Genomic DNA, 24180 nt, shown 5'->3' with positions numbered 1-24180 from the left:
GCCCTGCTCAGTTTTCCTTTCCGCATTGCCGTTTTTGAACATTCAGCCCTTTTTCCATTGTTTTGAAGACACTAGCCAGCTCAGCCAGAGACACAAGTGTCCTCTCTGAGTGGTAGTTGCCGAGTCGGCAGCGCTGGGATTAGAGTATGTGCTTTAACAGACCTTTCTCTTTGGGCAGAATACAGTTGGCTCACTTCACCACCTTTCTTCCTTCCCTCCAAAGGATGCCAGGCATGCTAAATAGTGATTAAACAAAAGATTAAAATTCCATTTGTGTGTGTGTGTGTGTGTGTGTGTGTGTGTGTGTGTGTCTGAACACTAATCGATTCTTTCAGTGGAGTGTTAAGTAAAAGCATGCAGATACCAGAAGCAGTTATTGAGAGTGGCCAGTCAGAATCCATTTCCAATTTACTGTTTAATGTGATTTCCACCATCTTTCCGCCAGTCTCCTCCCTACACTCTCCCTCGCCTCCCTTTGCCCTGTGCTCCTTTCCAACCTCTCTGCTTCCTGTAGCAAAAGGACATCTGGGAACAGAGGGGAAGGAAAGTAGCAGAAGATGGTTGCTGAGGGAAAATAATCACAGCTTTTATAGACAAATCTGTGAGTCTGCAGAATTAAAGAAACTTAAAATTACCTCTGGATTGAAACCCAGACATGCTTTTTTGCATAACATTAAGTGATTGCCATTGCATAAGAATCGCTGTCTTTTGAGAAGCATTGTTCATGTTTTTCTTGTTGCGAAAGGTCTGTGGCATTTGTTTCTGTTGTAGAGTGCCACTATTAACTAAGGACTTTCTTCTTTCCTCAAGAACAGTGAATTTCCACGTTGGCACATAACCTGCTGTTAATGAGGAAACTCTCTAAATCCTGTTACCAGCGATAGCCAGTTGAATTGGCTCAGGTGTTCAATAGGTCCTTCTGCAGGGCTCCCAGTTTTATTATTAGATTCCCATCTCTCTCCTTTTCCCCCAGTCATGACCATCACATACACCAGATCATAATCCTTCTCCAAAAATAACGTATTAATAGTTGCACTCCTTTACCGAAGGGGCCTAACTTTGTGCCAGACACTGAGCTTGATGCGTTGTATAGATGAGTTCAGTTCATCCCCTGAGGTGCAGGTTAACCTGCAGGTTATTCGGATAGTTTTCCCTATTTATCAGTCAAGGAAACTGGGGTCCACCTGCCCAGGAAGTAAAACCTGTTTTTCCGTCTCTGGAATCAGAATGCTCTGAATCATCCAACTAGACTTCCTGCCCCATTAATGAGCAATCATTCATTCAGTCATTCACCTGATATTTACTGAGGGCCTAAGGTATTGACCTAGGAACACACAATGACAGCTCAAAACAGACGTGCCCCTGCCTTCAAGGAGCTCACAGTCTAACCCAGGGAGAGAACAGCCAGATCTGGTTTGGTCTTTGGGGCTGACAAACTATGGGATTTGGGGCAAGTCTGTTCTACTCTGTTAGCTGCAGATTTCGTATCTGCAAGTGAGGCAGCTGGATTTTGACAAGTGGTTTTCCACCTTTATTGTGAATCACATGGGGAATGTGTTTAAAGACATCTTCCTGGCCTCCTACGCCCAGATATGTTGATTTAATAGGTTCAGGGTGGGGTCCAGGCATTTGTATCTATAATGAGAGCTCAGGTCTCCCAAGAACCATCCTTTGAGAGAGACTGATCTGGCTATAAAGCCATTAGCATCTACAAGGGAGCTGTGTTGTCCTGCCTGTATCCCCAGTGCCTACCACAGTGCCTGGCACGGAGTAGAACTCGATAAATATTTGACAATAGTTGGAATGATCTATCTGTGGGGTTTCCACCCATGGGTGGATGTCAGAGTCTCCTGATCAAAATTTTCATAAAAGTTTCTGGATAGGATTCTAAGGACCCTTTGGGCTCTGAATGCTCAGTGGTTTTAGGATCAAAACCAACTCCTTTTCTGACCAAAAGCTCAGACCTATTATTGGAAATCTTTTTAACTTATATAGTAAAATTCGAGCCCTGTATCAAGGTGATTTGATGAGATGTCAATTTACGGTAGATTCTTAAAATCCTAAAGGAGTTGGTACCCACATTGATGTGTAAACTCTGAAAGTGCTCCCGATAACACAGTTTGTGATTTTTCTTGGTTGATCTGAAAGTACCTTTTGGGCAGGTAGTGCTGTCTCTATTTTCCAGGTAGGAAAATCGAGGTGCCTGTGACTCCTGTAGCTTGTCCAAGGCCACACTACAAGGGCTGTCTCCACTAAAACCCAGCATGGGAGTCAAAGAACATAGCTCTTATTCTCTGGCCTGCTTATGTGGCCTTGGTTGGGTAGCTTGGCCTCTTTGGACCTCAGTTTCCCCACCTGTAAGATGGGAGACAGGTGGACTAATTGTTTCTGAGCAGCTGCGTAGCTTGGTTATTTGAGGACCCCCCCTAGTAACATGTTTAGACATGCAGAAGTCCCTATGGCAGCAAGCTCCGAAGTCCTCTTAGTTTAGGGAGGACATAAGAACTAATGAGGCTGCCTAAAACAGGCCACCTCTGCAGATCATTCCAGAGGGACATGCATCATTAAGGCAAAGGCAGTGAGGTGGTTGAAGCTGTTAAGTGTGAAACTCTGAGAATTTTGGAATCTTAATTCTCTACCCTGTTGGTTCAGCAATTCACTGTTCATTCAAGGGAGTTTACCTCTATGCTGTCACAACTGTGAGATTCAACCCCATGCCCTGTTCCCAGCAGTGTGAGAAGACTTTCACAAATATATGGAAGAAACAGTGTCCTTTCTGGACTCTTAGACTCTTGAAATGTCCTTGTAAAGGTTGCCTCACCCTTGCTACTCAAAGTGTTTTTCGGGGATCAGCATCAGCCATCCCCTAGGAGCTTTTTTAGAAATGCAGAGTCTCAGGCCCAGCCCCAGACCTTCTATATCAGAATCCATGTTTAACAAGATCCCCACATGATCGTACTGCACAGGAAAGTTCGAGAAGCGCTAGCCCTAACCCCGCACTTGAGTCCCCTCCTTCACATCCTGATGAACAGGCGAGCATCCTATTCCTGGCCTCCTCTATCTTCTTCCAAGTGCCCCTGTTTCACCCTAATACCAGTCCAACTTTTAGAATTTCTTCTCTATCTTAAACTAATCCCTCAGTCATTCAGTAACTTCTGCCCTTGGCACTCACGCTAGCCTCAGGGCTTCAGAGAACAAGACAGATCCTCCTGTGTCCCCCAACGGCTTCCCATCTCCTAGTCCTCCTACAACACAGTTTCTAATCTTCCTCATACATACCTGTATGTAGCAGCCTGTTGCAAACTCACTGGGGCCAGCAAAGTAAGACAAGTGAGAGATGAGAGCCAGGTGAAATGCACTAAGGAATGGCGGCGGACTGTGGCAAAGTGGAGAGCCATGTGCTGGCCCAGCTCGGTCAGAGCATTGACGTGTCTTTTGAGTTTTCAGGAGAAGCCAATGAATCTTGATAAAACAATAAGAAATCCCTCCATTTTTTTCATGCTGGCAGTTAAAACAAAAACAAAAATGGTTCCTTAGAAGCCACCAGATTGTGTTTGCCAGTGATCACATCTAAGGTTTTTGTGACCTTTGATGATGAATATCTGCTCAGCTTGGATACAATAGCCCAGGTGTAGCCTGACCAGCACAGAGGAGGCAGAATTATGGCCTCCTTCATTCTAGACCAGTAGTTCTCAAACGGGAGTGTGCATCAGAATCTCTTGGAGGACTTATTCAAACCCAGATTGCCAGGCCCCACCCCCAGAGTTGCTGCCGCTACTTCCTGGGCAGGACTCGGGAATCTGCATTTCTAACGAGTTCCCAACCGGTGTGGATGCTCCTGGTTCACGTTTTGAGAACCACTTTAGATCGATTCCTCCCATTAAGGCAGCCGCGGTTTGCAGAACCTCTTTAGGTCCACCAGTGACCTAACGTCGTCAGCGGAAGTTCCCAGTCTTTGGGTAGCAGAAGAGGGAGAAGGAATTGGGAGAGAGGGCTGGAGGAAAGATTACTAACCAGCTCTTGACCGACCAATCCTGACATCTAGAGGCAGAATATTTACTGGGGGCAGATCCCTGACCCATTCCAGGATTCAGTTTCCCTGTCTGTGAAATAGGGCAGTGGCCCCAGCTCAGTTTCCCAGTTTATGTGTGCACTTGTTCGGAGATTTGATTGTCAGTTGGTTTTTAGCAGAGGACCTTTTAAAAATGAAATCCCACATGGAACCCCGGTATAAAAACACAGATGCATTGCAGGTCTGATTGAAGGAGGGGAGTCAAGCTCTTACTGTCAGCCTCCACCTTCCCAAGGCGGCACTGAAGGATCTCCTGTAGAAATGTAGCTCACCACAGTTGAAACCTGCTGAAGGAACTTCCAGCTCAGGTCCTGTGATTTCTAAGCCCCTGAGAACCGTTTGCAGGCACATGGCCTTTATTTTTGCAGTTTTCCTTCCCTCTCTGACCACAACATCTGGCAGGCCCACTTTCAGAGTTTTCTTCTTGCAACTCAGAGGGGTCTGTAGGAGAGGGAATGACAAGGATTGTCATTATCATTAGAGCTGTTGTGAAAAATCTGCTAACGCGAGAATCAGCCAGACCCTTAATAAACAGGCGTGGGGATGATTTTATTCCAGGGGCTTCTTGTTAGTGCTAATGTTCCAGCACACCATGCATTCAGGGCCTAGTTAATTATATAGGAAATAGGACTAGTGGATTCTCCATGCCACAGTGGCAAGAACAGGTGTGCGGGGTTTTTAATGAATGGGCAAGGTGAGGTGGAAAGCTGTTCTCGTGTAGGTGAACACAGGTATTTAAACAGCCGCGTGGAGCAGTGTTACCTGGGGAAGACCCTTACTGAGCCCTGGGGCTAAGTCCTTAGACTCGACTCTTGGCGTGGGAAAGCATCTGGCACCTTCTGATGACCCCAGACACTAGAATGCGGCCTCCTTTAATTTGGGGAACTGCTTCCGAATGGGCCCACCAGCATGGGCTCACCTTCCGAAACACAAACTAAATGCCTTCCTCTCACAGCCCCTGGGGCTGCTCTCCTGTGGCTGCTATATATTCCTGTTTTCTTTCAGCCATCTAAGTGCTTGTTCAAACCTTCCACACACATTTGACAACTGTTCCCCCTCTTTGAGACTGGGCCTTCTTTGGGACTGCAGAGATGACCAAGACCCGACTTCTCTTCCTGTGCTCTGTGCTCCTTGGGCCCCAGCCCAGCCCTGCCGTGCTCCACCTGCACCTGGAAGTCTATGCCCAGGCCATGTGCTCTGCCTGCCTCTCGTTTCACTTACCCAAAGGTCCCCATGTCCATGAAACCTTCCCCAGTTCTCCCAGGCAGAAGTGAAGTCCTCTAGCACTTTCTCCAGACCTCTCACCCAAGATTCACTGCCTCTGCCCTGTGTAGTTAGTATGTAGCCACTAGCCACCTATGGCTCTTGAGCACTTGGAATGAGGCTGAACTGAGATGAACACAAGTGTGAAATACACACTGGATTTTGAAGACTTAGTACAAAAACAAAAATGTAGAATACCTCAACACTTTTTTCCACTGTGTGTTGAAATGATAATACTTTAGATGGAGTACATGGAGTTAAATGAAATATATTATCAAAACTCACTTCACCTTTTTTTTTTTTTTTAATTTGGTTGTGCAGGGTCTTGGTTGCGGAACATGGGATCTTTAGTTTCTTCATGCGGGATCTAGTTCCCTGACCAGGAATCAAACCCAGGCCCCCTGCATTGGGAGCAAGGAGTCTTAGCCACTGGACCACCAAGGAAGTCCCTCACTTCACCTGTTTAAAAAAAAATATTTTTTGTGTGTGTGGTACGCGGGCCTCTCACCGCCGTGGCCTCTCCCGTTGCGGAGCAGATGCTCCGGACGCGCAGGCGCAGCGGCCATGGCTCACGGGCCCAGCCGCTCCGCGGCACGTGGGATCCTCCCGGACCGGGGCACGAACCCACGTCCCCTGCATCGGCAGGCGGATTCTCAACCACTGCGCCACCAGGGAAGCCCTAAAAAAATTTTTTTAATGTGAATACTAGAAAATGTAAAGTTACATATGCAGCTCACCTAGGTGGCTCACGTTATATTTCTATTGGACAGCATCACACCCACCTCTTTCTCTCTTCCATGAAAGGAATGTCTGTCCATCTGTTTTCTCTGCGGCGGGTTTGTAAGTTCCAGGAGGGTGGACACTGTGTGTCATCTTTCTGAACTTTGCACACCTGGCTGGCATGGAGCAGGCCTAACAGAGCTATACTGAGGAAATTAATAAATGAATCAGTGATGACAGACATTCAGTCAATACTGAAAGCTCCCTAGGCAGTGTAATTTCTGGGTCTGTGTTATTAAACTTATTTCTCCTTTTCTTCTATTTCACAGTTTTTGTCTTTTTTTAAGGGTTCACACAATCAGCAGAAGAAGACCTTTTTCTTGGGAGATGGGCAGAAGCTGAAGGACTGGCACAACAAAGAAGCCATCAAGAGGGATGCTCAGCGTGTAGGTAGGAGAGCAGAGCATACTGGGATGGCCCCCTGAAGAGCGTTTGCACATGTGCGTGTGTGTGCGTGCGCGCGCGCGAATGTGTGTGTTTAACGGGGGTATCTGGACCTCCTGTTGACTCCCTGTCCGTTTGCCGTCATCCTTCCCCTGGTTCCTGGGATCCCCCGCTTCACCTGTTAGCGGACCCCTTTCTCCACTCACATCACCAGATCCACTGCCTTCGGGACTTTGCCCTGCTACCTCTATGGTGATAGAAAATGTCTCCCTCCTCAAAGATATTTTACCACTAAAATGAGGAGCGGTAATCACAAGAGCCAACACTGACTGAACGTGTATGGTGAACAAGGCCCAAGGTCCACACTTTTGTTGGTGAAACTCCTAGCCAACCTTTGTAGCACATTTGATGAGAAGGGACCTGGAGCTCAGAGAGGTGGGGTAATTTGCCTGTAGTCACACAGTGAGAAAGAGGCAGGCATGGGACTTGAACTCAGGTCTAGAGGGCTGAGTTGATCCCTACCCAGCACCATAGCCACAAGGTTGAATGAATCTAGTGGGCTTCAGCTGAAGTTTTCTTTGCCTAATTAGCCTTTGGAACCGTTCCTGTTACACTGCAGAATTGGGAAGGGGTGGGGTGGTGCAGAAATTATGTGGCGAGTCATCTCAAGAGAGAGCCTGGGCTAGGAGCCAGGAAAGCAGCTCAGATACCACCTACCAGCCATGTGACCATCAGATAAATTCCATACTCCTGGAGCCTCGGTTTCCCCCTCTGTCAGCAGGGCTCATGCTTCCTACTTTGATAACCTCAGGGTGTTGTTGTGAAGGTGACAAGTAAAGTACAATTTACAATACTGGAAAGCACCGTAGAAATATAAGGGATTGTATTTTATTCATTTTTATCTCAGAGGTACCCACCACTATTGATTTTTTTGTTTTAAAGTTATGCTATGACAAAACCAGATGACAATAAGGCTCTGAATAGAGCTCATGTAACAACTGATGGTCAGGGAAGTTGAAGACAGGACATGCATTTTTCTATATGCCAGTGATTTAAAATGAAGGGGGAGTGGGTACTGCCTAAATTAAGAAAGGAAACATTTGAAAAGAGCTAATTTTCCAGGCAGTTATACTGGAATTATTAGAACATTGGGCTAACTAGCCAGAAAAGAGTAAGCAGTGGCGACATTATGGAGAGTAATAATAACCAGCGTGTGTTGAGCACTCACTGTGTGCCAGGCATCTTGCCCTGCATTCCCTCCTTAATCATCACATTGAATCTTCTCATCCCAGGGAATACAAAGGGCAAAACTCATCCGTAGAAAGGCTGAGGGCGCTCCTGAGATGACACAGCTGGGAGCAGCAGGGCTGGGCTTCAAACCCCACCCTGCCCAGCTCCAGGGCCTGAACTCTGAATCACTCCCAAGCACTGCCTTCCCAAAGCTTCCCTCCCCGCCCGAAGATGCTTCTGCTCTTCTTTTTCTGCCTATTGCATTTGTGTCCCTTGCGGGATCTGTGCTGGGCACTGGCCAGCAGTGTCTTATCACAGAGCAATGCAAGTAACAGGTGGCGGAGTCCTCTCTCTCGTTGGGCTGGATTGGAGGAGACACCACCCCTGAGCTCCCCTCTTTGCTTGCACCTTCTCATCAAGCTGATGTTGTCAACATTTACTTTGCAAAGTAAATGGGGTGTTTCTCAGTTCATGGGCTCCAGAAGGTGAGGTGATGTTGAATCAGCTGACTTTTATTACCCTTTCTTCCAGACCCTTACCAATGGCAGATGCTTGGGCTATTATGGCAGGGGTTGGGGGACATCCCCACGTACCATCTGCACCCTGGGAACCCAGAGAGTAATTTTCTGGAGCATCAGGGACTCTTTCCCCAGGTGGATTGTAAAGAGAGAGGAAAACTGGTACTGGATCCACCCAAATCCATCACTCAGAACAACACTTCTCAGGCAGTCCAGGCCTAGGCTAGGCAAATCTTAATTTGTTTGCTGGCTTTAAAAAAATCAAAACATCTTTTATCATTTGTGGCAATTTTGATTTATGTATAAAGTTTGCCTTGCCTGGAGAGTAATCATAGTATTTCCTCACATGGTTAATAGGGTTTATAGTTTGCAGAAAGCTTTCATGTATGCAACCTCTCATTTGACTTTCTCAGCATGGTGTGGGTACCAGACAGGAACAAGCTACAGTTCAGAGAGATAGTACTAGCCCAAGGTTGATCAGCTCATAGGCAAGTTACCTGGCCTCCCGTCCAGGTGATCAGACTTCAGGGTCAGGGATGTTTGGGGCTCCTGGCAGAGTGGGGCAAACATGGGCTTTGGAGCCCAGAGACCTGGTTTTATAGCCTTTCTGAGTCCTGGTTTATCTGTCTATAGAATGAGGGGCTCGTATGCCTACCCTGACAGCTTTGCTGGGGACATTACATGAGAACAGGTCTGAAGTGCATGATACGCCCATGGCTGAGTCTCATTCCCCTCACCTCTTTAGCCCTGCAAATTCTGGAGGAACACCGTATATCAAGTGTAAAGTTCTATCTTGGTGATTTAACCATATTTTTCATCTTCCCTTCCCCATTCCATTTAATTGGCAACACTGACTTTGCTCTTTGCTCCTAGGAAACGGAGAACAAGGGAGGCCCTTCCCCATGACTGATGCTGAGAGAGTGGATCAGGCATACCGAGAAAATGGATTTAACATTTACGTCAGTGACAAAATCTCCCTGAATCGCTCTCTCCCTGATATTCGGCACCCAAAGTGAGTGTAACATCTCTCATCTTCTGGGATCTAAGGATTTTGCCCTGGGCTCTTGTTGAGAATTAATTAAAGAAAAAGGTACATAAAGCACTGCTGGAGGAGATTTCCTCCTGTTACCCAGGGCCTTCGTGCACAGGTTCGTGTGATCAGATTCTCCAAGAATTTAGAACTGGTGTGGCCGAGGGACAATATTGTCTCTCCAAAAGAGCTGGTCTCCTTCCTCTTTTCAACCAGCAGAAACCATGACCTCTGTATTTCCTTTTTTGACTCTGGCCCACAGGGAAGTCCAGACCTCAATTTTGCAAATTGACAGTTGCAGCAGCCATTTCAACCCTCCCTTTCTCCACCTTCTGTGTGTGACAGTTTTATTTTTTTATTTTTTTAATCTTTATTTTAGCTATCCTGTGCACCTGTACATCTATATGTTGGTTATAAGCTATCTCAACTCACTTTGAGAGAGGACATATCATAATGATTATAAAGATAACAGTGGCAGCTAACATTCTTTGAACAGGTAGCATGTGTCAGGCACTTCATCTGCATTGTCTCAGGTCCCTGTGATGTAGGTCCTGTGATGATGCCCATTTTTACAGATGAGGAAACTGAGGCTTAGAGGGGTATTTATAACTCATGTAGGGCCACACTAAGAAGCTGAGCCAGTTCTTGAGCTCCAGTTCAACCAAAAACTATACTCTGGATCTTAAACCATCCTGCCTCCCCTTTTTAATAGGAGTACTGTAGTGGTCATGGTGATTTTCTAGCAGAGGGGTACGTCTTAAAGTTGCTGTGCATTAGAATCACCTGGAAGGCTGTTAGTTCGAACACAGGACCTTTTGCCTCATGCCCATAATCCCTGATTCAGTAGATCTGGGTCGGGGCCCAAGAACTTCATTACAGGTAAGCTCCCGCGTGATGTTTGTAGGGTCCACACTTTGGGAACCACTGCAAGCAGAAGATTTCAAAATTGTTTCTTCATGAAGGCAGTACTGAGTAGAAGTGGAGCATAAACTGTTTCGCTCAGGGACTAAGAAATTAGAAGCCGGGAAGAGATAATAACAGCTAACACTTATTAGGTACTTACTGTATGCCAAGCATTATTCTAAGCCAGCTATTCTCAGAGTGTGGTTCCCAGGCCAGCAACAGCAGCATCACCTAGGCTTGTTAGACATGTAAACTGCTGGATCTCAGCCCAGGTCTGCTGAATCAAAAGCTCTGCTCAGGGGCCCAGCCGTCTGTGTTTTAACAAGCCCTCCAGGGGATTCCGATGCAAAGCTGAAGTTTTATATATACATTCTTTTTTAATATTCTTTTCCATTATGGTTTATCACAGGATATTGAATAGAGTTCCCTGTGCTCTACAGTAGGACCTTGTTTTTTTATCCATTCTAAATGTTATAGTTTGCATCTACCAGCCCCAGAACCAAGGGTACTTTAAGTGCATTGATTCAGCCAGACCTTCCAAAACCCCTATGAGATAGGTACCTTTATTATCACCATTTTACAGATAAGGAATTGAGGCCAAAAAGAAAGGTTAAATAGTTACTGTGAGATGATACAGCTGGTAAGAGGTGGCGCTAGAATTTACACGCAGGGAGGCTGACCTAGAATCTGTAAGTCATAAGTTCTTTCCACCTATAAGGACTCAGTTGGTAGAATGTAATAATAAAGAATCTTGATAGCATGTGTGGCTACTTACAAAATGCTTTCTGCCTGCTTACATCTTTCAGTTCCTGCAATAGTACTTTGAGGTTGGCGTTTTTATTATCATCTCCACTTTGCAGATGAGAAAAGCACACAGCTAGGAATCCCCACCCGGAAGGTGTGCTGCTTGCCCAGGACTGGGGCCCAGTTCGCAACGATTTCTTCCAGCGAGGGGAGGGGGTGAGGGCCTTGCAGGGCTTGCTCGGGGGTTTGCTCTTCATTTCATGGTCTTCACTGTCAAGCCCGGGATTTTTTTCACCTAAGCCTGAGAATGTAGTTCAGATATTACTGATGTTGTTGGATTCAGAACCGTGACCCGACTCTGAGGGTCAGAAACTCAATTTATATGTTTAGCCCCTCACAGAGTTCAGAATTCTGCACTAATTTTATCTTTCTAAGTCTGGGAAAGAAGTTTCATCTGGGAGCATTATTCTCTCACCTCAGCTGCTGCTCTGTGGTTCTGTAGGTTCTCAACTCCGGCTATACCTGGGGTGGTTTTTAAAAAATACAAAAGCTGGGGCCCTACCACAGCCACTGGAGTTTGAATCTCTGGAGGGATAGCCTGGGTCTGAGGATCTTCTGAAATCTCAGAACGTGATTCTCGCATATAGCCAGGGTTGAGAACTGCTGGTGTGAAATAAGGAATATTTTTACAGTGAGAGAGAGGTGCTTTCATCCATTCATTCATCTGTTCATCCAGCAAATGTATATTCATGGTCTTCTGTGTACCAAGCCCTGTGCTGAATACCAGGAACACAATGATAAATGAGCCATTATTGCTGCTTTGGGCAAGAGCAGGTGGTAGATGGCAGGAGCAGGTCATTACATCACAGTTGAGAACCAGTGAGGGAGTAGGCACAGGGTACTTTGGAACCCCAGGGGACACCCCCACCCGACACCAGCCTCTGCGGGAGGACATTGCACGTAGAGGACTAAGCAAGACGGTGCTTTGCCTTAACAACTAAAGGGGCGAGTCTCCCAGCTGTTAGAGGGAGAGCCAGGGGTGGGGAACAAACCCTTTTGTCTCCCAGTGCAGTGCTCTCTCCCGACAGCCCAGAAGAAGAAAGGTCTTCATAATCAAGGCGTCCTATGAAGCACAGATAGGTCTGTGAATAGAATTCAGGGGGGTCTGTAAACTTGGGTGAGAACAACATTGCATTTTTCTTTTCATGAACCTCGCACTGAAATCTGGTGTTCCCTTCAGTTATGACTGTAGACAACAAAGCACCTATGATATTTTCACCAAAAGAAATCATTACTTTCCCATCACTTTACAGATATCTCGAAATGTTACAGATACTCATCACTGCTTTGAAATGAAGGTAGTTTTTAGAACTTCCCCTAGATCTTGTCATTTAATGTTGTAATGAAGAAGCACATTTATGACTCTTATTTCAAATTCTTTTATTGTTCTGATAACAGTATTTCAGTCTAACTGGTTTCCTTTACAAGCTCATCTATTTTATTTTATTCATTGTACACACTGTTCTGAGAAGTGACGATAGGCTTCACCAACCTGGCAGAGAGGTTCAGTGTTTGGGTTTAAGGGGAGAAGGCCCAGTTCTGGGTGGATGTGAATTAAGCCTAAGGCTCTCCTGTATTACCAGCCCACCCACCCAACCAGTATCCAAGTTATGGCAAAAGATGTCTCTAAATCCAACACTCCTGACACCCACCCTTTTTTAGAATCCCGTTGTGGAAGCTGACTTTTTTTTTTTAATGGTAAAGATAGATTTTATAAAATCATTAAGCTGCTTTACTTTACAATTTTAGGGAAGGGGCTACAGTGGAATTTTACAGAGCTAAGAAAATTGTTTACATTGCTCTGATAAGAAGCAATTTAATATGAACATCTATAAACATCCATTTCATATTTGCCATAGTTTGTTGTTAATTTTTTCATATGAAAGTTTTGTGTTTTTGCTTTAAGTCTTGAATATGTATTCATTAAGACTCATTTAAGCACTAGAGCACTGCTAAAATTCCCTGATTTAAAATATCCAAGTTTCTGATTACATAACAAGACCTCAAATATTTGGCACCTATACAACTGGCACCTTTCAACAAATGGAATTCTAGACAGAAGTTAAGAAGAGCTATTGAGAAAAGCCAAAGACACTGAGTTCAGAGAAATTTCCTGGTTGGGCAGGTCTCTGTAAAAGCAAAGTGTTCTGGGATTGATTGGAAAGAAAAGCATGCAGCTAAGCACACTCCATCCTGTAGGGTCACAGGGCAAATGAGCATCAAAGCTGAGCTGAAGAGGAGTAGGAGAGCAGTGATGAACAGGCAAGAGAAAGGACAGCAGGAGGAAGAAAAAATATCAACAGTAAAGGAGGGGAAGGAGGGTTAAGGCATGATTGGTATAAGGTAGACCAGTATGACAAACAGGAAAGGAAACATCAAGAAGGGAAAGAAGAAAGCAGAAGGACAATGGTGTGAAAAAGAGGACATAAAAATATGAAAGATCCAAATCAAGGAAAAATGGAATCTTATCCAGAATATCCTATTATGTTATAATACCTGAAAGTTAAGAATTAACTCTATTTAATCTTTATTAGTCCACATTGGCAAATAGCAACACTTATTTATTTTTAAAAATTTATTTCTTTATTTATTTTTGGCTGTGTTCGGTCTTCGTTTCTGTGCGAGGGCTTTCTCTAGTTGCGGCAAGCGGGGGCCACTCTTCATCGCAGTGCGCAGGCCTCTCACTATCGTGGCCTCTCTTGTTGCGGAGCACAGGCTCCAGACGTGCAGGCTCAGTAGTTGTGGCTCACGGGCCTAGTTGCTCCACGGTATGTGGGATCTTCCCAGACCAGGGCTCGAACCCGTGTCCCCTGTATTAGCAGGCAGATTCTCAACCACTGCGCCACCAGGGAAGCCCCCAGTACTTATTTTGATAAGATAAAAACTCAAATTGCTTACTCAATTGCAAGAAACTGTCTCACATGGATTATCCCATTGGGAAGCTGACTTTTCATAAATGAGTTGACAGATGTCTTGAAGAGCTTTTCTTTTTTTCCAGGGGAAGTGGGGTGGGAAAATCTTTCCTGCAGTTTGACAGCAGAAATGTGTGAAGAAGTTAGAGCAGTCAAGCCACTCAGTCCCTCCTGTTGCTTTTAGCTTAAATAGCTTCTCTGGCAGGAGCTGAGGTTTATGTTTGCCTTCTACTCCTTCAAACTGAATTTTGGCAGCAGCCTGTCAAGGCCAGGACCAAGGGGCTGTTTGTTTGTGCTAGCTGCATTTTCTTCCTCCAGAAGCTGCACCAGGGAGCGTGCAGCCACAGAGAGTGGCGACTAGGTGGTCTGGCCCTACTTGCTGGGTTTGCATGTGGGAGGTGGCCAGCTGGCTCTGAGCAGGCCTGCCCTCTGCCCCTCCTTCCAAGGGAACAGGAACAAGGACGGCTGGTGGGCTGGCCCACTTTTCTTCTCCCCGGGGGCCCTGCTGGGCTGCGTGGCAGTCACACATGGAGGCCCCCTCCAGGGCACAGAGCTGGTAGCAGCGGAGTCCCAACTGCTGGAAATTGCCTGGGTCTAAAAGTTCCTGGGCACACCCCTCCGTTGGATGATCAGCTTCTTCCATACAAAGATTATCCATGGTGGGGGTAAAAGCAGCCTACAATCCTGACCTGCTTTCTCCAGTCCATGAATATAGCTTCCAGGATTGAATGAACCTGAATGGCATCTTTGTCACAAGAAAAGGCCCGAGTCTACCAGATTCCTGATTCCATGCTCCTTCTTGATTTTTCCTTTTTGTTAAATTAACATGGTTACTTTATGGTATGTGCTCAATTTCCTCAAAAGAATTTATAAGCTCATATTATTATAATAGGCCAGGATTCTGTTGAGTGCCTTTACATCCCCAACAGGCTACAAAAGCAGCAAGGTATCTTCATTCTCAAAGAATGAAGATCACTGGAAATAGTAACTATGTGGGTAAATATATACAATTTTTTCTTACTGTTTAAATCTTTCAAAAAGATATCTGACTATGTAACCCAAAATATTAACATATCCTTGTGTTTAAAGCATAGATAAGGGCTTCCCTGGTGGCGCAGTGGTTGAGAGTCCGCCTGCCGATGCAGGGGACGCGGGTTCGTGCCCGGGTCCGGGAGGATCCCACATGCCGCAGAGCGGCTGGGCCCGTGAGCCATGGCCGCTGAGCCTGCGCGTCCGGAGCCTGTGCTCCGCAACGGGAGAGACCACAGCAGTGAGAGGCCCGCGTACTGCAAAAAAAAAAAAAAAAAAAAAGCATAGATAAAAGTAAAATATATCCCACCATAAAGGTTAGAGGGGAGAAATGTAATATAGTAAGGTTCTCCTACTTACGAAGTGGTATAATGTCATTTGAAATTAGACCTTAAAAGTTAAAAGTATATAAAAGTATATACTATAAACCCTAAAAGGAACACTCAAATGCCAAAACAAAGAGTTGTAGCTAATAAGCCAACAAGGGAGATAAAATGGAATCATGAAAAATATTTGGTTAATCCAAAAGAAGGCAGAAAAGGAGGGGAAAAAAGAACAAAGATCAGAAAGGAAAAATTGAGAGCAAGTACCAAGATGATGGACTTGAACCTAACCATATCAATAATCACATTAAATAATCACAGTAATTACTTTAGTGGAAAAGCAGCTTGTCTGATTAGATAAGAAAGCAAGATCCGACCACATACTGCCTGCAAGAAACACACTTTAAAGATAAAGATACAAATAAATTAGAAGTGAAAGGATAGGAAAGATCTGTGCTAACATTAGTCAAAAGAAAACTGGAGTGACTATATATTAATATCAGTCAAATAGATTTCAGGACAAAGACAATTACCAGGGATAAAGAAGGTCATTTCATGATAAAGGGATCATTCATCAAGAGGACATAGCAATCTTAAATGGTTAAGCAACTAATAAGAGAGTTTTAAAATACATGAAGTAAAAACTCATAGAACTGCAAGGAGAAATAGACATAGCCACAATTATGAAATTTCAACACTTCTCTCTCAATAATTGATACAACAAGTAGACAGAAAATCAGGAAGGATATAGTAGAGTTGAACAGCACTGTCAACCAGTGTGATCCAGTTGACATTTGTGGAACACTCCACTCAATAACAGCAGAATATACAATCTTTTCAAGTGCATACATAACATTTACCAAGATAAACTATATTCTGAGCCAGAAAACAAGTCTCCATAAATTTAAAAGGATTCAGGTGATACAAATTATGTTCTCTGACCACAGTGGAATTAAATTTAGAAACCAATAATAGAATAGTGTCTTAAAATTTCCAGATGTTTGGGAACTATGTAACTCCCTTAGGAATAACAGATGGATCAAAGAAGAAATCAAAAGGAAAATTAGAAAGTATTTTGAACAGAATGATAATGGAAATAGAGCATGTCAGAATTGGTGGGATGCCACTGAAGCAGCATGTAAGGGGAAATTTTGTAGCATTAAATGCCTATATTGAAAAAGAAGAATGGTCTTAAATTAATGACATCAGTGTCTACTTTAAAAACTAGAAAGAGTGAAAAATCGGGGACGCGCTGGGGTGCGCGCAGCCGTGAGGACGCGCCTGTCTGCTTGCGCGTGCTGGAACCCGGACTCTTGAGTGGAAACCGAAGACGCACGTGGGAGAACACGTGAAGCATGAAGAAGCAGGGAGCCTCGTCTGGGCGGAAGCGAGCCCGGATACCGTCCGGGAAGGCGGGAGCAGCAAATGGATTTCTTATGGAAGTGTGTGTTGATTCAGTGGAGTCAGCTGTAAATGCAGAAAGAGGAGGTGCTGATCGCATTGAATTATGTTCTGGCTTAGTGGAAGGAGGAACCACACCCAGCATGGGTGTCCTTCAAGTAGTGAAGCAATATGTCCAGATACCAGTTTTTGTGATGATTCGGCCACGTGGAGGTGATTTTTTATATTCAGACCGTGAAGTTGAGGTGATGAAGGCTGACATTCGTCTTGCCAAGCTTTATGGTGCTGATGGTTTGGTATTTGGGGCACTGACTGAAGATGGACACATTGACAAAGAACTGTGCATGTCCCTTGTGGCTATTTGCCGTCCTCTGCCAGTCACTTTCCACCGAGCCTTTGACATGGTTCATGATCCAATGGAAGCTCTAGAGACCCTCTTAACTTTGGGATTTGAAAGAGTGTTAACCAGTGGATGTGACAGTTCAGCACTAGAAGGACTACCCCTAATAAAGCGACTCATAGATCAGGCAAAAGGCAGGATTGTGGTAATGCCAGGGGGTGGCATAACAGACAGAAATCTACAAAGGATCCTTGAGGGTTCAGGTGCTACAGAATTCCACTGTTCTGCTCCGTTGGCTAGAGATTCAGGAATGAAGTTTCGAAATTCCTCTGTTGCTATGGGAGCCTCTCTTTCTAGATCAGAATATTCTCTAAAGGTAACAGATGTGACCCAAGTAAGAACTTTGAATGCTATTGCAAAGAATATTCTGGTTTAGCCAGACCTCTCTGAGAGATATGGATATCACTGGACAAAGGTAGAAGAATAGTCTACAATTCTCTGACACAGCTTTAACCTTCTCTGGCCAGGACAGTCACAGTCTTTGTTTTAAGTCTTATATTACCATGGAGAATGTTTCCAAGAAGAAAAAGAACTTGAAACAGATTACAGTCATTTCCTTTGCTTAATCTTGTCGACCATCTCCATCATCATGGTTAAATCTGGCCTATGCTTCTTCCACAAATGGAGGCTTAGTCTGTTTTCAGTGGAATTAACTGATGAACTGGGAAAATTCAACTGCAAGGTGGGAAAATTCAACTGAAAAGTATGAAAATTCAACTCAAATGTGACTTCATGGTCAACTCAGTAGCAGTATTTTGCCTTTTCATTTGTAAAATAAAAATAGCCATTCTATTATGAAAAAAAAAAACTAGAAAGAGTAAGTTAATCCAAAATAAACAGAAGAAAGGAAATTTTTTAAAAGATCAAAGCAGAGATCAGTGAAATAGAGAATAGAATACCAATAGAGAAAAATCAATGAACCCAAAAGCTGGTTCTTTGAGGTGGTCAATTAAATTGATGTCTTAGCAGCCTGATAAGGAAAAAAGAGAGAGAAGACACAAATTATCAATATCAAGAATGAGAGACGCGACATAACCACAGATTCTATTACTGTTGGGAATAATAAAGTAATATTCTGAACAACTTTATTCCTATAAATTCAACAACTTAGATGAAATGACAAATTCCTTAAAAGATACAAACTACCAAAACTTACTCAAGAAGAAATGATTCATTTAAATAGCCCTATATCTAGTAAAGAAATTGAACTTATATTAAGAACCTTCCCACAGAGAAGACTCCGGGCCCAAATAGATTCCTCGGTGAATTCTACAAAAAATTTAGGAAATAATACAAATTCTACACAACTCTTCCAAAAAGTTAAAGAGGATGGAGTACATTCCAACTCATTGTGAAGAAGCCAGCATTACCCCGATACCAAAACCAGACAAAGACAACACAATATAGATTATAGGCCAATATCTCTGATGAACAGAGATACAAAAATCCTCAACAAAATATTAGCAAACCAAATTCAGCAATATGTCAAAAAGATCATACAACCGTGATCAAGTGGAATTTATTCCAGGGATTCAAGGATGGTTCAACATCCACAAATCAATCAATGTGATACACACCACATTAATAAAATGAAGGATAAAAACCATATGTTCATCTCAGTAGATACAGAAAAAGCATTTGATAACATTCAACACCCATTTATGATAAAAGCTCTCAAAGTGGGTGTAGAAGGGACATATCTCAACATAATAAAGGCCATATGTGACAAAACACACAACTAATATCATACTCATTAATGAAAAGTTAAAAGCTATCTCTAAAATCGGGAACAAGACAAGGATACCCCTTCTCACCGCTCTTATTCAACATAATATTGAAATCCTAGATAGAGCAATTAGGCAAGAAAAAGAAATAAAAGGCATCCAAAATGGAAAGGAAGAAGTTAAACAGTCACTATTTGCAAATGACATGATTTTATATACAGAAAACCCTAAAGACTCCACCAAAAACCTATTAAAAATAATAGAATCCAGTTGGAAATGGATTTGTTATCATGGTTTGCTAAGCATTGCAGTATCCACAACATCCGGATAAAAGGGTAGAGAACCAGGAAGAGGGAGAGCATTGAAGGGAAATCGCTCCCTGGACCCAGAAGAGCTAGAGGCTGAGGACCTATTGAGGGACCACCACCTTCCTCCCATGATAGTATGGCCTTGGTGTTGCTGGGGGTTGAGAACCAGGAAAGCCTGATGTTTAGAAATATCTGCAGAAACAGACAGGGAATCTTCTGGAATGGTGATGAAAGCCCAAGCAGGAAAGACCTGAGATGTAAAAGAATTGAGTTTTTCTGGCCCAGAAGGCATCACCAGTTGTGCATTCATGGGACCCCAGGGGACCAAAGGAAGCTGTTGGCAGAGCTTCTGTCTATGTTCTTGGGCTCCTGCTGCATGGACACCTCATGAATGTATTCAGAGCTAATGAAATCAGGAATTTAAGGCAACCATGTATGTGTGTTAAGGGCTTCTTTCTCATTCCTCCATCCCCGATCTGTTGCCCACCTAAATGCAGCCTCCTCCTACTCATTTATACTAAAATGATCAAATGTCAGTCCCTGCCTTGAGGAGATCTCAAGCCTATTAGTCAGTTGAAACTTTCTCTGCAAGTCATTCACTCATTAATTGAGCAAATACTTATTGTGTGCCTACCATGTGTGCTTATTACTTACTAGCCTACTAGTGTGGGCTAGTCCCTGGGAAAACAGCAATGAACAAAATGGGCAAAATTTCCTTCCCTCCTAGAGCTTACATTCTACTGGGCTAGGGAGGTCATAAACAAACAAATGAATATATTTATTTTCCAGTGATGTAGGGAAAGAAAGAAGCAAAGTAAGAGGTAGAAAAAGTGATGGGAGAGGCTTCCCTGGCGGTTCAGTGATTAAGACTCCATACTTCCACTGTAGGGGGGTGCAGGTTCGATCCCTGGTTGGGGAACTAAGATCCCACATGCCATGGGGCAGGGCCAAAAAAAAAAAAAAAGAAAAGAAAAAAGAAAAAGTGATGGGAATAAGGTGTATTTTATTTCAGTGGTCAGGGAACGTTTCGCTGATAAGATGACATGGGAACAGAGAAATGAAGAAGTGAGGGGCCTAGCAAGACAGTTAACTGGGGGAAGAGCCCTGCAGGCAGAGGAAACAAGTACAAAGGCCCTGAGACCATCATGCTTGGCTGTGGTACCCAGTGAGCCAGGAGGAGAGTGATGAGAAGCAAGGCTGGCGGAGTGTCAGGGCCATGGTGGGGCTTTGGCTTTTACCAAAGTGAGTAAGATGGGAATCCCTGGAGGGTTTTGAGCAGAGAGCACCATGATCCGATTTTCACTTTCGAAGGATCCCTTTGGTTGCTTTGTTAGAATAGACTTAGATGGCCAAGGGTAGAGACAGGGAGAATAGTTAGGGGTATATTACAGACTCAGACCACAGTGGGAGTAGAGATTACCAGTGGCTGCATTCTAGATATACTTTGAAGATGGAGACTACAGAATTTACTTACAAACAGTTTAGATATGAGAAAAAGAAAGGAGTCAAGGATAACGCCAAGGTTTTTGGCCAGAGCGAATGGGGAGATGGAGTTGCCGTTACAGAAATGAAGACTTTGGGAAGAGCAGGCTTGGGGGAAATCAAGATTTGTATTTCAGTCAAGGTTAAGATGTTCTAAAAACATCCAAATGATGATGTCAAATAGGCAGTTGAGTAAATGATGCCATTTGTGTTGTGAAAAATGGAAATGGTGGTGGGATCCTTTTTTGATTATATTATACATTATATCGTGTTTTTTTTTTTGTTTTTTTTGTGTGATTTTTTTTTTTTTTTTTTTTTTTTTTTTTGTGGTACGCGGGCCTCTCACTGTTGTGGCCTCTCCCATTGCGGAGCACAGGCTCCGGACGTGCAGACTCAGTGGCCATGGCTCACGGGCCCAACCGCTCCGCGGCATGTGGGATCTTCCCGGACCAGGGCACGAACCCGCGTCCCCTGCATCAGCAGGCGGATTCTCAACCACTGCGCCACCAGGGAAGCCCTATATCGTGGTTTTAATTAACTCACTTTCCTTGAATAGCAAGAAATATCTGAGGCATAACAGACAGAAAATCTAAAAACGACCCAGGATCAGCTGTGGTCTGTGGTGTGGTGTGCAGGATGATAGTTTGTGTGCCACACTCAGGTCAAAGTGAGGGCGGTGCACACCTTCTGCCATCTACAATGGGAGTGAATGGCTGGAGTCTGTGCCCACCCATCTCCCACCCACCCACACACAGTGCCAAGAGGTATGTCAGACCCTCTGTACAACAGTGACAGGCTTGGAAGATATGTTTAGTATGTATTAGCAGTTCTTACCCTTTTTATCATGATTTGTATGGTGGAGTAAGCTCACTTGACACTTTTGTAATGGAGTGCTTGAGTGTGAGATTAGCACCCCAGAGATCCTCAGGATGAGAGCGATCCAGACTCCCTAGTTTGGCAGGTTGTTAGCAAGGCAGCTGTGTAGGGCGGGGCAGGGGGTTGAAGGAGGCTGTAGCCCGAATGATTTGTGAGCTGGGAAAGGAAGAAGTCCAGGTTTCTTTGTAGCATCACTGATTCTACAGGAAACTTCACTCGGATCTCCTCTGAAATTAGATTTTTCTCTTCTGAGCAATAATGTTTCTTCTAAGACAACAGTTATTGATCCATCAGACCTAATATTGGGATTTAAAGGTGCTCATAGGCCTTAAAATGAAATGGCAGCCAATAAAATTTCTCAAATTGACAACTTTTCTTGTAATTTTTAAAACAGATTTCAGTGAATTCAGCCCTTCTGTTGAAATTACGGAGGTAAATGGCTTATACACAAAAATGGCTGCCTGTGAACTGAAAATCAAACGGGCATGTATCCCATATGATTTATGCTGGGTGAAAAGCACTTGACGTCCACGTGAGCTGTTGTGTGGTTTGTGTTCTTTTATCATTTCTGCCAACAGATGCATTTTCTAAGTCTTCTTGAAATGGGGGCTGTGTTCTCCATGAATAATAACAATGCCCGCCATTTATCTAGTGCTTGTGTGCCAGGCATCGTGCTGAGCACTACACCAGCCTCAGCTCACTTGTTCCCACTTTGAGGTTTGGTGTGACGAAGTTTTTCTTTCCTTTATGTCTCAACATCATCTTCTCGTTTACAAAAACTCTGTCACAACTCTTTTGTGATTCTGGCCTCTCTGAAATCGTTTGTGTCTAACGGGGATTACTAGCTCCATTTTACAGATGCATACACTAAACCTCAGGGAAGCTGAGTTCTTTGCTCCAGTTCACACAGCCTGTAGAAAGCAAAGGAGACTCACACCTGGACCCCAGCCTGTGCTCCTTCTGGTGCATCACACAAGACCGAGACCCATTCCTCACAGGGAAGGAAGCAGACATTCTTACATTCGAATCCTTTGTGCATGAAGGTTCTTGGGCCAGGCGTAGTGAGCAGGGTTGGCTAGATAAATGGACACAGCCCAGACACTGCTTGAGCTGCCTTTCACTCCCGCTGCTGAAGGTAACATATGCTTGTCCAGGAGCAGATAAATCGCCCTCAGTAAAATTGGTTACAGAGACGAGTTTGATTTCTAAGTGGTATTGCCCTCGAAAGGATTTAAGGAAAAAGAGAATAATGACTGGAAGATAAAGACAATTATCAATTCTTTCCCTTCATTAAGATGGTATCACGGGCAGAACGATGATAAGAAAAGCGAAGCAGCTCAGCTTAGGAGCAATGTGACATAGACTAGAACATAACTCCCTCCTGATTGTAAGCCTCCTTCTCCACACCGTTTTGGGGGACAAAATCAATAGTGCCCCCACCCAGCCAGCCACCTGCAACCCTGAATCTGCCCAGGTAGTTAATGGTATCAGTTTAGCATTCTGTAGACTTTTCCTTTGCTTATGCAACATATGGAGACATAGCAAGAGGTTTGGGGTTTTTTGGCTTGGGGTTTTTTTTTCCCCCACAAAAATGTGGTCATACTATATGTATTTTATTCTGCAGGTAGCTTTTTTCGCGTATATTATGGTCACGTTTCTAAGACATTTCTAATAGCTGTATAATATTACACAGGAATCTCATAAATTCAACCATTGCTCTGTTGACAGGCATACAGGTTGTTTCCATTCTGGAAACACTGGCAAAAACATCCTTGAACATGTTTCTTTACATTTTAGTTTCTTCTTTTCTCCTCTCTCATGAATCATGAAGAATCTTGATATTAAAGCCCATTTCCTCCTTACCTTGTTGGCCTGGCATCTGGCATCTAACGGGAGGTGTGGTCCTTATGGTTGTTATTTCATGCTGATAATTCCGGGCCTCTTGACCTCACCTACCGTATTGATTAACCAGAGTTCCTCCTTCCTGCTGTCACCCTGTGTTTAAAGTTTGAGTGCGTGGAACACTTTGCATGTTACGTCTGCAGAAGGACCAGTTTTATCATGTGGGACAGCCATGTGAAGAAACTGTTGGATTTCACTGTGTGCTTTAAAAATTTTTGCTGTTGTTGTTGTTGTTTTTACACCTGTCTCAAAACTAGATATGATCTGAGCAAAGGGCTTTCCAAAATGTGAGTTCAAAGGGAGAGGCAAAGACTGCACAAAACCAAGATCCTTTAAAAACTGCTTGTACCTGAAGTCTCTGGTACAGGTTAGGGGGCACAAAACTGGTGATGAACTGGTGGTGCAGAGGTGCATAATTAATACTAATAAACTTTGTTATTCTCTTCACTGCCTGTTGAGAGGAGGGAAGAGCAGGTGGGTGCAGCAAAGCCTCCCCTAAATGGAAAAGGACCTTCAAAAAGATGTCAGCCTCAGCACATGTTGTCACACTAATTTTCCAGCTCCTCTGGTTCCAGCCAGACTGTGTTAAAGAGAAACCCACGCCTGTCTCATCCCCCACAGAGCGGGAGAGAAGGGCTGGGGAGCCGAGCCTCAGCTGAGAAAAGGCTTGCTGTCGGGTATGTCAGGAGAGGGCCCAAACCTGCATCTGGAGAGATGATAAGGGTGAAAGGCAGGAGCTTTTCACACTCTGTCCACTAAGATCCAGTTTCTTCCTTTTGTTCCAGAGCCTGGAGCTATTTATAACTTCCACTAAGCTTCTTGGGGGCTCCAGAGCCCGT

At 44.1% G+C, this 24180-nt stretch overlaps 1 protein-coding gene and 1 pseudogene across 1 annotated transcript in view; both read left to right on the top strand.

Moving 5' to 3' along the window:
* The window catches only part of GALNT10 (polypeptide N-acetylgalactosaminyltransferase 10), a 232389-nt gene that overhangs the window by 106912 nt on the left and 101297 nt on the right, over positions 1–24180 (top strand). The window contains exons 2-3 of the mRNA XM_059062936.2: positions 6403–6505; positions 9121–9259. Of these exons, the coding sequence (XP_058918919.1) occupies positions 6403–6505; positions 9121–9259 (242 nt within the window). The remainder of the gene's footprint in view (positions 1–6402; positions 6506–9120; positions 9260–24180) is intronic.
* On the top strand, positions 16577–17652 carry LOC131756129 (copper homeostasis protein cutC homolog pseudogene; annotated as a pseudogene).

The sequence above is a fragment of the Kogia breviceps genome, chromosome 4 (assembly GCF_026419965.1).
Source record: "Kogia breviceps isolate mKogBre1 chromosome 4, mKogBre1 haplotype 1, whole genome shotgun sequence".
NCBI lineage: Eukaryota > Metazoa > Chordata > Mammalia > Artiodactyla > Physeteridae > Kogia > Kogia breviceps.
Note: the sequence above shows the minus strand (reverse complement) of the source record. Positions and strands in the feature narration are given on the sequence as shown.